We start from the raw sequence: 13,760 nt of genomic DNA, 5'->3' as shown, positions 1-13,760 counted from the left end.
AATTACTCCATAAACCATGGAAAAGGAGAACAGCAGCCGGGCAAGCCTGCAGCTGGCTGGCAAGGTTTCAAAGACGAGTTTTTTTTTCTCTGGGGCACCCATGGAGAAGCAGGATCATCTCGGCTCGTCTACTGGGGACCATGGCCCTCCCCAAGCCCCCACTGAAGAAGCTGACCACCAGCGTTTCAAGCCCTTGGCTCACACGTCCCTTTCAAGAGCTGGCAAGCTTCAACCTCAGGCACACAAGTACGTGCAAAGGGGAAAAAAGGGCCAGGAGATAAAATATCTTAAAAATATATTTTCCATGGCATTGTTCTGGAGGGGCAGGGGTTGGAGAGCATGACCCTGTCCATAGTGGGCTGATGGGAGAGGCCGTGCAGAACAGCGTGCTGCCCAAGGACCCCGCTGCCCATACAAACGAAGCTGCCACAGGACGGTAATTAAGAATGAGGTCATGCATGCTGGCCCCTGGCTGCCCATGGGGACACCCAGAGCTCGTTAGGAGCTTCATCAGGATGCTGGGGACAGGCATGGGTGCAGATGCACAGAGATGCTCTGTGCTGCCAGGTACCACATACCACCAAGCCTTGGAGCCCCGCTCCCGCAGTCAAGCCACCAAAGGCCTTCCCATGTCAGCTCTTTGGGCTTTTGTCCCACAGTGCATCCTGGTGAAACACCAAAAGGATGAGTCCTGCCCCAAAACACGTACAATGGAGCAGCTGAGAGGCAGCAGAGCTTTGGTCCCCACCAAGGTGATGCTGAAGGATAGCAAGGTTGTTTCAAAGATGCCTCCACCTCCCAAAGGGTAATAGTACTGTGCAAAGGCCTCTGTAATGCCAAGGTTAGTGTCACAGATGGACAGATGTGGCAGCATTTCCACTCCGTGGGACACTCCACCGAGTGGGGACAGGCTAGACAAGGCTTTGGAGATAGGAGAGAAAGAGGGAAAGTCATTTGCAGTTGATGGGAAATGAGTATCACTCCATAGCAAAAGCGTCCTTTCCTCCTGGAACACTTTCGTTTGTTTTAAAGCCCCAAATACCTACACTCAAATGCTCCAGCCCTAAAGTAGGGAGGAGTAGCTGGCACCATCAAGCTGAGAGAGAAGACAAAAAGAGGTCAGGCATAGGCTCCCCTAGTCTCCTTTGAGTAGAAGCTGCAACAGATGCGTCTCCTCCACTTTCAGCCAACCCCCTCCTGCTCCCTGTATTCCCCCATCTTGCAGCTGTTGCTTTGCCAGTTCACAGCTTTCACTTCCCCTGGGCCAGATGGATTTAACACCAAAGGCCGTCGGCGAAGCCAGTGTGGGACAGGCACAGCACACCACCCACGCCGGCTGCCAGCCCTCCACAGAGCTGGTGTTCTCCATCCACCGGGCCGTTTTGCCAGTGATGCTGGCCCAGAGTGCTGGACAAGTGGTGGCTCTGCCACTTGGCATGGCACAGGGATTCATGCCCATCTTTTTAAATTCAGTTTCACTTCACAGGTCCACTCATTAATTTTGCAAGTGCCCGCATCACTCATTTTACACCCACTGGTGAGATGAGGCCAAGCCCTGCGGAAAACACGTGGTCCTTTCCCTGCCAGCCAGCTCACAGCCGCTCTCTTTGGATGAAAGATGGTGAAAACATTTACAACCTTGCTAGTCTGTCTTAAGCAGCCAACAGGAGAGTGATAATTAAAGAGAGAAAGTCTGGCAATGCTATTTTGGACAGGTGAGGAGGACCCATGGACCCAGCTTAGCTCCCAGCCCTGCCCATACCTGAGGTCTTCTTCTGGACCTCAGGTGACCCAGGTCCAAACAAAGGCCCAGTGAGCAACTCCCTCTTGTAAAGCTTTTTACGAAAAAGTGTCATTTCCTGGCTAAATACCATGAAGGAGGTTTTGACACCCCCCAGCATTTCTGTTGGCTGTCCCACCTTGATGCTGGTGTAGAGCAGGGAGCACACACCATTCCTGAACTGGGGTCAATGGCTGCATTCCTTATCAGAGACACATTATTTAAAACCATCAAGAAATAAGCTGTGGTTACACGTTGACTAACGCCTCTGAGACGCAGCAGCCTTCATTCTGCCTTGCAAGCACCGCTTCTCTCGTCATTCTGCATTTTCTTACCTCAAGCTCTTTGATACGCCCTACACCGAGCATCAGACATGACTTCGCCCAGGCAGTACACAGCGGTGATTACTTCCCTGCTGTTGTATGCAATACCCTATAGATTACCTGTCCCCTTTTCCAGGGGGATCACCCACAGGCTCACGGCTCAGGCTGCCCATCGGCATCCATCCCCATCCTGCAACGCTCCCACCAGCAGCCCCTGCTTTATACCCAGACCTGATCCTTGCCTAGTTTGAACCTGATTTTTCCCCTCATTCCTCTAACTTTCCTTAGCTGAATACCATCCAAGAGAAATTACCTTTTTGCTTGCTACCCCCTGCAGATGCAATAAATATGCTCTCCACACCTACCTGCGGGTCATTTGGAGGTAATAAATTAGAATAACCAAGCTCTCAAAGCAATTATTTCAGAGCTCCTTCACTCGGCCCTTGTCAGTGATTTCTCCGAGTTTACAATCCAAGCTGGGAGAGGATGACCAGAAGGAAAAATGCAAGCTAAAACCACACGTATCGGTGCATCTCCAAGAGAAATCACTCCAGACACACTCCAGCAGTCGCACAGTATCAAGAATTAACTTTATTAGCAACAGTACCAGATAGGTAAGTTCTCTTTCAAGAGGTAATTGGTCTGTGACATGAGGGGGAGGATCAGCAGAGGTGCAAAGCAGTCAGCAGACAAGCAGAATCTCATTGTACCTGGGACCGGGGGAAAATGTATGAGTCAAGGAGAGCAGACCAGGCAGTAAGCTCTCAAGTGGAAAGGACTGAAAGCCACAAAGGGACGTTTCAGTTGCCAACATGAGGTTGGCTTGGGCTTTTCAGCCATGACCAACTACCACATTACTCCAACCTATGGAGGCGATGGGAATGCTTATTCCCATGAGCAGCACCCGGCCAGCCAGCCAGCATTGCTACCCTCAGCTCCTGGGGTTCAACCCCTCCAGCTGAGGTGGACCTTCACCGGGGTCAATGCTGGCCAAAGCAGCCCCTGACCAAGTGTCAGGGGCTGTATGGCTGCAAACCTACTGAAGTGACAGGATTGAGACCCTGCACATGCAAACTCACGTGCCATAAACCAGCTCCTCGGTACCACGCACCCTGTAAATTTTCCCACTCACGTCTGGATTTTATGTTTAAATAAAAATTGGCCATAAAGCAAAAACTGTGAGTGCATTGCCAACGAACCCAAATGAAACACCAGAAAGCGTTTATATAAGAAACCAACACCCACCAAGCTTACATGTCACCTCGTGGCAATAACCACCCTCAATCCTGCCATTCTTCCAGCAAAGCCAGGGCGGCTGCCGGGGGGATGGCATCAGCCCTGCATCCTCCCTCTCGCTGACCATATCCAGCTCAGCAAGGAGATGGCCTGGCAACCCAGACCAGCAACTTCACTCGAGCTGGAGATGCTGAAAGAGCATCTACTAATGACCCACTCTTAAAGGAAGTGTTTTCCATAGACAGCATCCCTGAGGCATCAGCTGTAATGCCCAGTTATGCCATTACACCCTCACTTACCAGTTCACCTCTCCTAGACTATAAATCCACTCAATCTGAGTAAATAAATACAATAATTGTATTTGGTCCAGGCTGTATGTGCATGTGGAAGTTGAAGTGACTTTAAAAGCTGGTCCCTTTTGAGTGGCCCATCTTTTTGGGTGTCACAGTAGCTCACCCCCTCTGAAAGCATCTGGAGACCATATGCTGCCTGACTATTTAAATTAATCAGCTTTCTGCTGTGAACATCACATCAGAGCCTCCCTAATAGCTCTCCCTGGCTTTTACAGACCTTTCTAAACGCAGACTAAAGGCACTTGAAAAAACCCCTTAGGTTAGGATCACTTAGTGTTTCACCTGCAGATAGGTAAGTGGGTGTCCACAACCATCATACCACAGTCACGGCAGGAGAAATGGTCTCAAGTTGGCCACGACATACAGCCCTGGCACTGGCAGCACCACGCTGGGGGCTGGACGATCCCTCAGTTCAATCTTACTTGGAAAAAATAAAGCAAGCAGAAGTCCAAGTGGAGAAGTTTCCCTTATATATGTTTTTTCATGGAATTAATGGATTAAATCCCTCCCGAAATGGTGCCCTGCTCCCTGGCACGGCTGCTATCTGCTCCTGAAGCTTGCTGAAAGCTGCTCCAGGGCTGAAACCTTCTTAAGCGAACATCATCATCACAGCTTAATGAAGGAGGATCTCCTCAAGACCATCAAAACACTGCAGGGCTAAACTTGTACCAATGAGGCAGCAAAACCCAAGGTGCCGTCAAAAGCCCTGGTTTCAGCTGAAAACCAGTGTGGTGGCACCAGGAGGCCATCCTTGCTCACCAGCACTGGGGTGAGGGACTGGTTTCCCTGTGCCCCCAGTGCATCCCTGGGGAGGATGAGGCTTTTTTGGTCCATTTTCTCCTATCGAGCCAGGAGTGATAAAGGTCCAAGAGGACCTCCCAAGCATGTGGGACACCCCTTCCCAGAAGGAGGACTGTCCCCCTGGATGTACCCTCCACCTTCCAAGACAGGCAGCCTTCCCTAAAACCACAGCGTGCCTGGATTTTGGGGGAAAAAAACCCTAAATACCTGACAGCAGCACTGCAAACTGAGGGCAGCCCCCCCCCAGCTGCTCCTCTACATGAGGTGGACAACGAGAACTGAGCAGGCAGACCCCACAGCCAGCCCCAGCATGAGGTAAAACGTCATCACCACCCCTGCCGCCTCGGCCAGCTCTTTCGGCACGATCTTGGGGCCGTAGACGATGACCAGTGTCCCCAAGTACCCATTGCTCAGCCCCAGCAGAGCTGTGAAGACCACCGGGTAGATGTCTTGGTTGAAGACCACCATCTGGATGTGAGCCCGGGGTTGGTAGTTGCTGAGGATGAAGAGAGGGAGGAAGATGGTCCTGAGGAGGACGAGGACAGGCAGGAGCTTGCTCTTGGGGCCGGGTGCCTGGATCCAGGCGGTGATCTGCCTCCCGCACCAGTCGGCAAAGTTGTACAGGAGGAAACTGGTGAGCGGTGCAAAGTACTTGGTGCTCCACTGGCTTCCCGAGGACTTGCTGACCGACTCAATGTTGGAGGAGAGAGAAGGGAAAATGATGATGGAGATGAAGAAGACGTAGAAGAGGCAGAAGCCAAGGAGGGCGGTCTTCTGCAGGATGGGGCGGAGTGGGGGGACACCGGTGTTTCTTGTGAGGAAGAGGGTATTTGTGGTTTCTCCTGGCTCTGCTTCGTCCTCCGCAGAGCTGTCAGGCGGCACAGCGGCCAGAGATGGGCTTTCCTTCTGGCTGCTCATGTAGTACCTGCAAAAAGAGAAGGAGGGAGATTATCAGCCAAATGCACCGGGGGGAAACACAAACTGCAATTTGGAGAGAGAGCAGGAGAGAAGTTGGTGATGCAGGGATACCCACTGTGGTTGTAGCGACCCCACACACCTCCAGCTCCCACCTCATATGGAAAGGTGATCCTCAGGGACCAACTACCTCCTCTTCCCCAACACGGCATCCCTTCACACCCTCAGTAGTTCTCAGAGGACACCTACTGCATGCAGGTCTTTAGGGTGGTTTCCAGGGCTGCAAGCACCAACAAGACCAATGGGTCATGCACATCAGGGCATGATGTGCAGATATGGATGTCCTATGGGGACCCAGCTGGCCGGCTGCTTCCAGATTACGGTTGTCCACTGACTTCACACATTTCAGATGCCCTGGCGTCAGCACCCTTCTTCCCCCGGGGACACTTGCCAGAAACTCAGCCCGCGCCGGGGCGGGTGCCCAGTTTCAGTCTGTGGTTTCGGTCAAATGGGGAAGCGTAGCTGGTGACAGCACAGCACCAGAGCATGTGGGGTGGGATGCTGGGGGGTGACGGGGCAGGGACTGGAACAGCAAGCACCCCATGGGTCCCCCCACCAATCCTGCTCGGCACTGACAGCCACAAACCCTCCCAAGCCACGGCTGTTGGATGCCCAGGGCAGGCTGGTGCACACACCTGGAGTACTCCAGCCTGGGAAGGAGGAGGTACACCATGATGCAGATGACGATGAAGATGTCGGCGGTGAGGAAGTAGGCCAGGGCACTGTCTGTCACATCGGCTGCTGCCGCCAGGTCTATCAGGGAGGCGATGGCGCTGATTGTGCCACCCATGGCCTGACCTGTGCAGGGGACCAGAAAGCTGGAGCTCAATGCCCAGGTCTGAGCCAGCCTGACCAATGGGCACAGGTGAGGGACATCGAAGTGGCAGAGAGCAACCCACAGCACCTCCAGTGAGGAGGACTTCGATGCACCAGCAACCAGGAACCCAGCAACAGAAACTTCTTCTTAACACCTCCTGGGATGCACAAACTCCTCAGAGGAAGCAGCTCAGCCCCCTGCCCCACACGCTGATCCCCAAACCCAGCTCAGGGTGCAGCTGCACACACCACCTCATCTCTCTTTCCACACCTCGCTGCAACACAGCTCTCTGTAGGGCTGCATCACTGCCCAGGTCCCGTCCTGCATCCCAGCACAGCTGCAGCACTGCACAAGGGTCAGGATGGGACCCGACCTGCTGGGCTTGCCTGTGCTGAGTCCTGCAGAGAAGGTCCAAACCCTGCCAAAGCCTAAACCTGGCTTTCCACCGGCACACATATAACCACCTCTCTTCTGCACTCCCCGAGATGGGAATTCAAGCCACCAGGAACAGGTATGCCATCTCGGGATGCGTTGATTTCCCCCACCGGGCTAAACTCATTAAAACACTCAGCCCCAGGAAAAATTTCTCCATCTTGATTTTTTCCTCTTCCCCTCTCGGTTTGTCAGCCGTTCCACAGCACAATTCTAACTTAATCAAACCTCCAGGGAGCTCATCACTCACCGCTCCCAATGTGCCCCTAATCACTCATGGAAATGCATGGACATGCTCAAAAGAAAGGAGAAGACAACACAAAGTTGAAGATTCCTCCAGATGTAGAGGAGCTGAGGGACAGTTCTCATTCCCCTGTGCTCCCTGCACAGAACAAATAACCAGGTCAAGCTGTCACGCTGGCTGGAGCTGCTGTGCAGGGTGTTTAGCGCCTGGGCAGGGAGGGTGAAGGACCACTGCTCTCCTCATCTCTGCTGAGCCCTTGGCACTTTGGTTTAGGGGTATTTACAGAAACGAGAGTGCTGGTTCATGTGACTGAGCATGTTTCTCCTTCAGCAACTTCCCTTTATTTTTAAGGCAAAGTTAAGTTTCTAAAACAAACCCCATGTGACGAAACGCCAGACGCAGGAGGGAAAGAACACCAACCACCCAACCACAGAAAACCCAAGAGCACAATCCCACCAGGACAGCACAGCGGGGGGACACCAACCAGAGATCAACGCTTGCAAGTTCCTCATGGGGAAGCAGCTGCTCAGACCAAAGATGCTGCTGGTGAAGACGGTCGAGGCGCTGCTGACAACAACCACACAGATGATGGTGAGGGCGAAGAAGTGGGTGGTCCAGGTGGAGGTGTCGACCTTTACCAGCATCGTGATCACCAGGAAGACAGCCAGCATGATGAAGAGGGAGGACAGGATCCGGACGCTGGCGGGCACCCTGGGGACAGGGGAAGGAGAACGTCCTGCATTTAAAACTATAATGTGAAGACACAGTGCAGAGGACACCCACTCCTCTGCTGTGAGAAGGATCAAAGTGGCAGGGGGGTTGGAACTAGATGATCTTTAAGGTCCCTTCCAACCTGAACCATTCTATGATTCTGTGATTCTAAAGAAAGGTGGGGGAAGTTAAGGTATAAAAAGTAATGATTTTTCTCAAAAAGCCTTTAGATGTTAGCTCTGCAATTTTCACTTATGCCATCGATACAACCACGCCTACCAGCCCAACCAAGCTGTAAATACCCATTTCTCCCCAAAATCAGGAGCTATGCCCATCACTGGAGCCACATACAGCAGCAGCAACAAGGCCTGCCTGGGAAACACAGCAGGCTGGGTGACAGAATCCTGGGCACATCACAACCAGGCAATTAGTTGTTTGAACATGGAGGTTGGTTATTACTGAGCCAGAGACTGGTCGGGGCAGGGCAGAGGGAGAGAGGTGGGGAGCCGGACTGGCAGTCCCAATCTAGAGATTAAGCACCAACACATTCCTCTTTGCCTGCAAACATGCAGGAGTTTGATCTGGGATAAGGAACGGTAAAAATAAGGGGAGGCAGCTAGTCAAGATTTAAGTCAAGCTTGGCAAGGCACAGATGGTCCATTTCTTAACCCAGTTCAGCAGCTGGTAGGACCAGAGCAAGGTGTTACTCCTGCCTGGATGAGCCCAGCCAGTCCCCTGCTGACAATGATGGCATTTTTAAGAGGAAAGACCATTTGCCAAGCAAATAATCAAGGAATTTAATAAGCATTTATTTACAGTGATGCAACTGAAGCCAACTCCAGGCATGGGTGCTGCTGGCAGGGAAGATGAGGGGATTTTGGCCGCCCAGGGGGGTTGCACTCATCATGCCCCGTGTGCCCCGTGGCTTCCCTGCAAGGGATGGGGAGGCTAAGCTGGGAATCAAGGCTGAAGCTGGAGAAAGGCAGGAGGGACGCCAGCAAGGGTGGGGAGAGCTGCAGCTAATGGACCTGGGAATGGAGCAGCACTTACTTGTTGATGAGCAAGAAGTTTCCAACCAGGCACAGCACCGAGGGCACAGTGGAAGCAATGGAGATGTAACTCTCAAAAAAGTCCTGTCAGGAAAAAAAAAAAAAAAAAAAAAGGGCAAAAAACTGTCAGGGGGAATAACACATGAATTTCAGGTCCCAAGTATAACACAAGACAGAACACGTGGGCAGTTATGATATAGATGTCCACCTCATTGCATTGTAGGATGTGCTGCAATCAGGACAACAGTCAATGGGAACGGCGCCCCGGGGCTTTTTCATCCTGCAACAGCCCTGGGACATTTCAGGAAACTATGGATATAACAAATTCAGAAGCAAAAATGGTGAAGGAAATACCTGCCTCACTGGCCCCGTGGGGCAGCACCTGACATACGGAGGTCCAAATTTCTCCTGCTGGCTCCAGCATCCTGTGCAAACCCCCTGAACACTTCATCCTACTTGAGCTCTGTGAAAGCTGCTTTTTATAAATCAGAACACAAAAGCATTAATAATATTAGCTAACTGAAAAGCCTGTGATGGCTAGCAAACCCATGCATTCCTCTCCACACAGAGCGACCAGGACCCACACCTGAGACCATGCTCAAGCAAAAGCAGCCCGAATGGGGATACAGGGACATTATTTTCCCTCTCAGTCTCCTTCCCTGCACGCACAAAACTCATTGAGAAACTATATTGAGGCTCAACACACATTTACTCCGGGGACTCGTATATCATCCGAGCAAGTCAGCCGCCGCATCAGTCAATATTCACCAGCCCACCTCGCACAGAGGTCAGGCTGTGCAGGCAGACAGCAATAACCACAGCAGAGAAAGAGAGATTTCTTTGCCAAGATTGCAGCCAAACACTTACATTTTCAATCCATTTTATGTATTACGCTGTGAAAGCCTGTCTGCTCCATCTCCTCCCCTCAAGGTGCTTAATCCTCTGTTTTTTTCTGCAGGAATCTCAGTCAGCAGGTAGGATGATGCTCGTAAAGAGGATGACCTACATATCCACTTCCATCACCATGGGCTTTCATCTTCTGCAGTTATCTACCTACAGAGACAGAGCCACGTTGCGTCCCGGCGCGAGAAGGCACTTGGCCCATCTCCACACGTTCCTTTTTTTGGTTTTTTTTTCAGCTTTGCACCGTAGTTTTTTAATCAGTTTACAAGCATGTTCATTTAATCTTCCCTATGAGGAGCTTTACTGTAAGCAACAGGAAATCTAATAATCAATCCTAGAGGGTCCATATAGACGGAGACATAAATGCCTGCACTTAGGGCATCGGCTTGACGAAGCAGGAGGCTCAAAGCTCTACGGCTGTACAATGAATTATAGGAGAAAAGACAAAGCAAAATGCAAATCTGGCTGCTAGAACTAAGACTTATTTACCAACCTACTTAGGAAAAAAAAACAAACCAACAAACCAGCCTGTGGCTGTTTAATATACTTCCAAGTTAATTTTCTTCTGGGGAGGAAAAAAGACTTTATAATGCTTTTCCACCAAGCAGAAGTGTACTTGAAGTAATCCACCAGAGATGCTGCGTTTTGAGCACCCTGGAGAAATGTTAATTCATTCCCAACAAACATGCTCACACCAGTGGTGGGAAGAGAATTGGGGAAGTATTTAAGAAACTGAGGAGCCTGCACTGCACTGGGAAATTTTACCCTGCCTTACCCACAGCCAAAGTCTGCTGGAAAAGAAAAGCCAAGTAGAAGGGTTTCAATTGCTGCTGTTTTTATGGAAAAGTCACATTTTGAATGCAGCAGCAGAATGGCGGGTGGCAAATTTAATCCGTGCCCGGACGAATGGCAAGTATCAGGCTCCATACTCATCTCACCTCTTCACCCCTGCTCATGAGGCATTCATCCAGCTCAGATGGTAACTCTTCTCCCTGCGTGGGTATTCCCACCCACCGCAGACATGCTTTCAGAGAAAAGTTTTGGCTATGCAAGATATACCTAGTTCTTCTCCCTTTCTGTTGAGCCTTCCCTGACTGGTTGCCACATCTCCCTCTGGGCATCCCTTGCTCAGGAGGGCCGAGCTCCCTATTGCCGACATGGTTTTAGAGGAGAAACACAAGCACTGAAAGACTGTCATCCCTTTCCTGGCTAATAATAAATAATAATTATAATAATCCTCAAAGCAAAGCCGCCTTCCTCCCACCTCCGTCTCTCATGGGGGAAGGTGTCATCCCTCAGCCATGGAGCCGAGGCATCCAGTGGAGGTGGTTGTCCCTATATTAACTACACCTTCTTCAAAAAACGCTGCCACGATGCACACCATGCACTCGGTACCTTAAAAAAACACCCCAAACAAGAACAAAATATCACGGTGGTGAATTAGTCACCAGTGTCTGCTGGTGCCGCCAACATGCTTTTGCAAAGTAGTTTTTATTCTGCTCCAGCCTGGACTTGGCAGCTGGGCTCTGGCCGGACTGGAAAAGCAATCCAGGCCCATGGTAGTGGCTGAAGGCACCGGAGCGTTACCTGGAGCATGGAGCATGAAATTAGCAGCGACGAGCAGGCTGGAGCCAAGAGCCGGCTGCAAGTCACAGGCGTATCTTTCCGGAGTCCAGCTCTGTTTGCAGGTAAGCCCTCCCACCACAGTGCCATGGCTCACCATCCCAAGGCAGAAATGGCACTGACTGGTTTATTTTTGATCAGACTCAACCACCATGGAAAGGCCAGGTTGCTTTTCACTGGAGGAAGTAAAAAGCACTGCGCCACAACCATGCAGAATGAGGGAAAACATCTTTTCAATAAAGTAATGGCTGATCTGACCAGGAACACAGCTGTGCAAGAGTTTTTAGGATGAAGACACCTAGTGATGCTTGCTCTGCTTGAAAACAGCTTTTGGAAGAATTGCCTTGGATAAGTCTGACGCAGAAGCTGCAAGGTTGGAGGGAACACAGGATATCATGCCACGTGGTGACGGAGCACCCTCGCTAGCACCGGGTAGCCTGTTTTTGGTCTTCAAGCACCATGGGGGCTTGGTCCCCATCAGTTTAATTCACCCAGTATCTCGATTTACACCAGCACATCAGTACTTCAGCATCCTGGTACAAGCAGCATCGGTGACATTCTGCTTCCTCTCCATCAAAAACGCAGCAGGTTTAACAGCCTTTAAAATGAACACAGCCGAGGATGCTGTAACGGTGTGAGAAGTCACAGAGAAAATGTGGGCGTCACACCCAGCTCTGTGTTTATATAGAAATAAAATGTGCCCAAACCACTCGAACAAGCTCGGCAACAGCAGGAGGATAGGACAGAGCCTCACTACACCCACGCTTTTTCCAGCCACAAAGAAATGGCATCACTTTGTCAGGGGACACAGGGATATAATCTTGCCTTGGCATGAGGAGCAAGAAAAGGTGGCTTTTTTTTGGGGAGAAAGAGAGGCCATCAAGCTTGCCACCCCAAGGCCGGCTCATCAATCGCCCTGTCACAAGCTCCTTGTCCCATATGGCAAAAGCCAGATGTTTATTGCTGCAAGAAGATACTCTGGTCACACCTGCCAGATCTTGAAGGAAAAGCAGGAAAACATCCCGGGGGGCTCGAGACTATCACAAGCCACAGGCTCCAGGGCTGGTGCTCCCACGAAGCCCTGCTGCCACCTCCAAATGACGAGCTGCACCAGCCAGGGTGAGGGAGAAAATGCCTAAAATGTGTTGAATGCCTTGTCACAGAGCCAGGAGTTCAGGGCAATTTATCTCCCAGCCCACAGGGAGTTGCAACCAAGTCCAGACGGGAAAGTACAGGGCCCCAAGGAGCTTGGGGCTCACCAAGCGTGAAGGACAAAAAAAACATAAAGCAATTTTTACCTTGAAAAAAATTTTACCATAGAAATTGCCCTATGAAAAGTAGTCTTGCTTATGGGGCAGAATAAGCCAACTTATTTAAACGCACCTTAAACCTTAACACTTCAAATACAGGTAAAAGGCAGGCCACAAAGTGCTATGCCTTTTAAAGTATCTTACTTGCCACTACTTGTGCTCCCCAAATAAATTCCTACCCTGGGTTTGCAGCAGGCAAAACCCCAGAGGACATTACAGAATCACAGAATGGCAGGGGTTGGAAGGGACCTCAGAGATCATCCAGTCCAATCCCTCTGCCAAAGCAGGTTCCCTACAGCAGGTTGCACAGGAAGGTGACCAGGTGGGTTTTGAACATCTCCAGAGATGGAGACCCCACACCCTCTCTGGGCAGCCTGTCCCAGGGCTCCAGCACCCTCACAGTAAAGAAGTTTTTCCTTAAGTTTGTCTGGAACTTCTGGTGTTCCAGTTTGTGCCCATTGCCCCTTGTCCTGTCACTGGGCACCACCGAATAGAGCCCGGCCCCATCCATCTGGTCCCTGCACTTCAGGTATTTATAGACATTGATCAGATCCCCTCTCAGTCTGCTCTTCTCTGGGCTGAAGAGTCCCAGCTCTCTCAGCCTCTACTCATAGAGGAGATGTGCCAGGCTCCTCATAATCTTTGCGGCCCCTTCGCTGGACATTCACTGACCTTCGGGGGGAGTGGAGAGAAAAAAGAGCAACTAAAGAAGGAAATAATTTATTTTTTCCTGCCTTGAATGCATCACACTCACCCGCAGATCGGACGCTGCCTGTCCTGCCTCATCTGAGCAGTTCTGCAGCTTGTACATCCAGTAGTGCTTTGCTGTGATGAAAAAATTCCAGGGCAGCAAGGACCCGATGCCCAGGAGGAAAAAAATAATGTAGGCCCCATGCAAGCGGTCGCTCGGCTTTTGCTGGCTGTATGTCTTCAGCGAGGGCTCCTCGATCAGGGGCTCATCATCTGGGGGAAAGCTTCTGGCTGCCGGGTGCATGGCTCTGGCACGCTGCAAAAAACAACACCAAAAATGAGATTATTACATGAGTGTTGTAAACTGTTGCTCAGAAACTGCTGTGTGTGGCTTGATCCCCCTTTGACCCAGCAAACGCGGCATGAGTGAGTTGAACCGGCGCAGCATGGGGAGGCTAGCTCCCTGAAAAGTGTGTGAGATGGGAACCAGGACATGGTGGAGACGGGCTGTGT

At 51.1% G+C, this 13,760-nt stretch overlaps 1 protein-coding gene across 1 annotated transcript; it reads right to left on the bottom strand.

The window, feature by feature from the left end:
- Window positions 1–4,748: 4,748 nt before the first annotated feature.
- Window positions 4,749–13,551, bottom strand: SLC29A3 (solute carrier family 29 member 3). The gene is made up of 5 exons (XM_010173345.1): window positions 13,312–13,551; window positions 8,723–8,805; window positions 7,446–7,672; window positions 6,104–6,266; window positions 4,749–5,418 (listed from the first exon to the last, which is right to left on the bottom strand). Exons 1-5 carry the CDS (start codon window positions 13,549–13,551, stop codon window positions 4,749–4,751), a joined length of 1,383 nt encoding a protein of 460 aa, XP_010171647.1.
- Between the last annotated feature and the right edge of the window lie 209 nt (window positions 13,552–13,760).

This window comes from Antrostomus carolinensis, unplaced genomic scaffold (assembly GCF_000700745.2).
Source record: "Antrostomus carolinensis isolate BGI_N321 unplaced genomic scaffold, ASM70074v2 scaffold7320, whole genome shotgun sequence".
Taxonomy (NCBI): domain Eukaryota; kingdom Metazoa; phylum Chordata; class Aves; order Caprimulgiformes; family Caprimulgidae; genus Antrostomus; species Antrostomus carolinensis.
The sequence above is the reverse complement of the archived record's forward strand: the minus strand, read 5'-3'. Positions and strand labels throughout refer to the sequence as shown.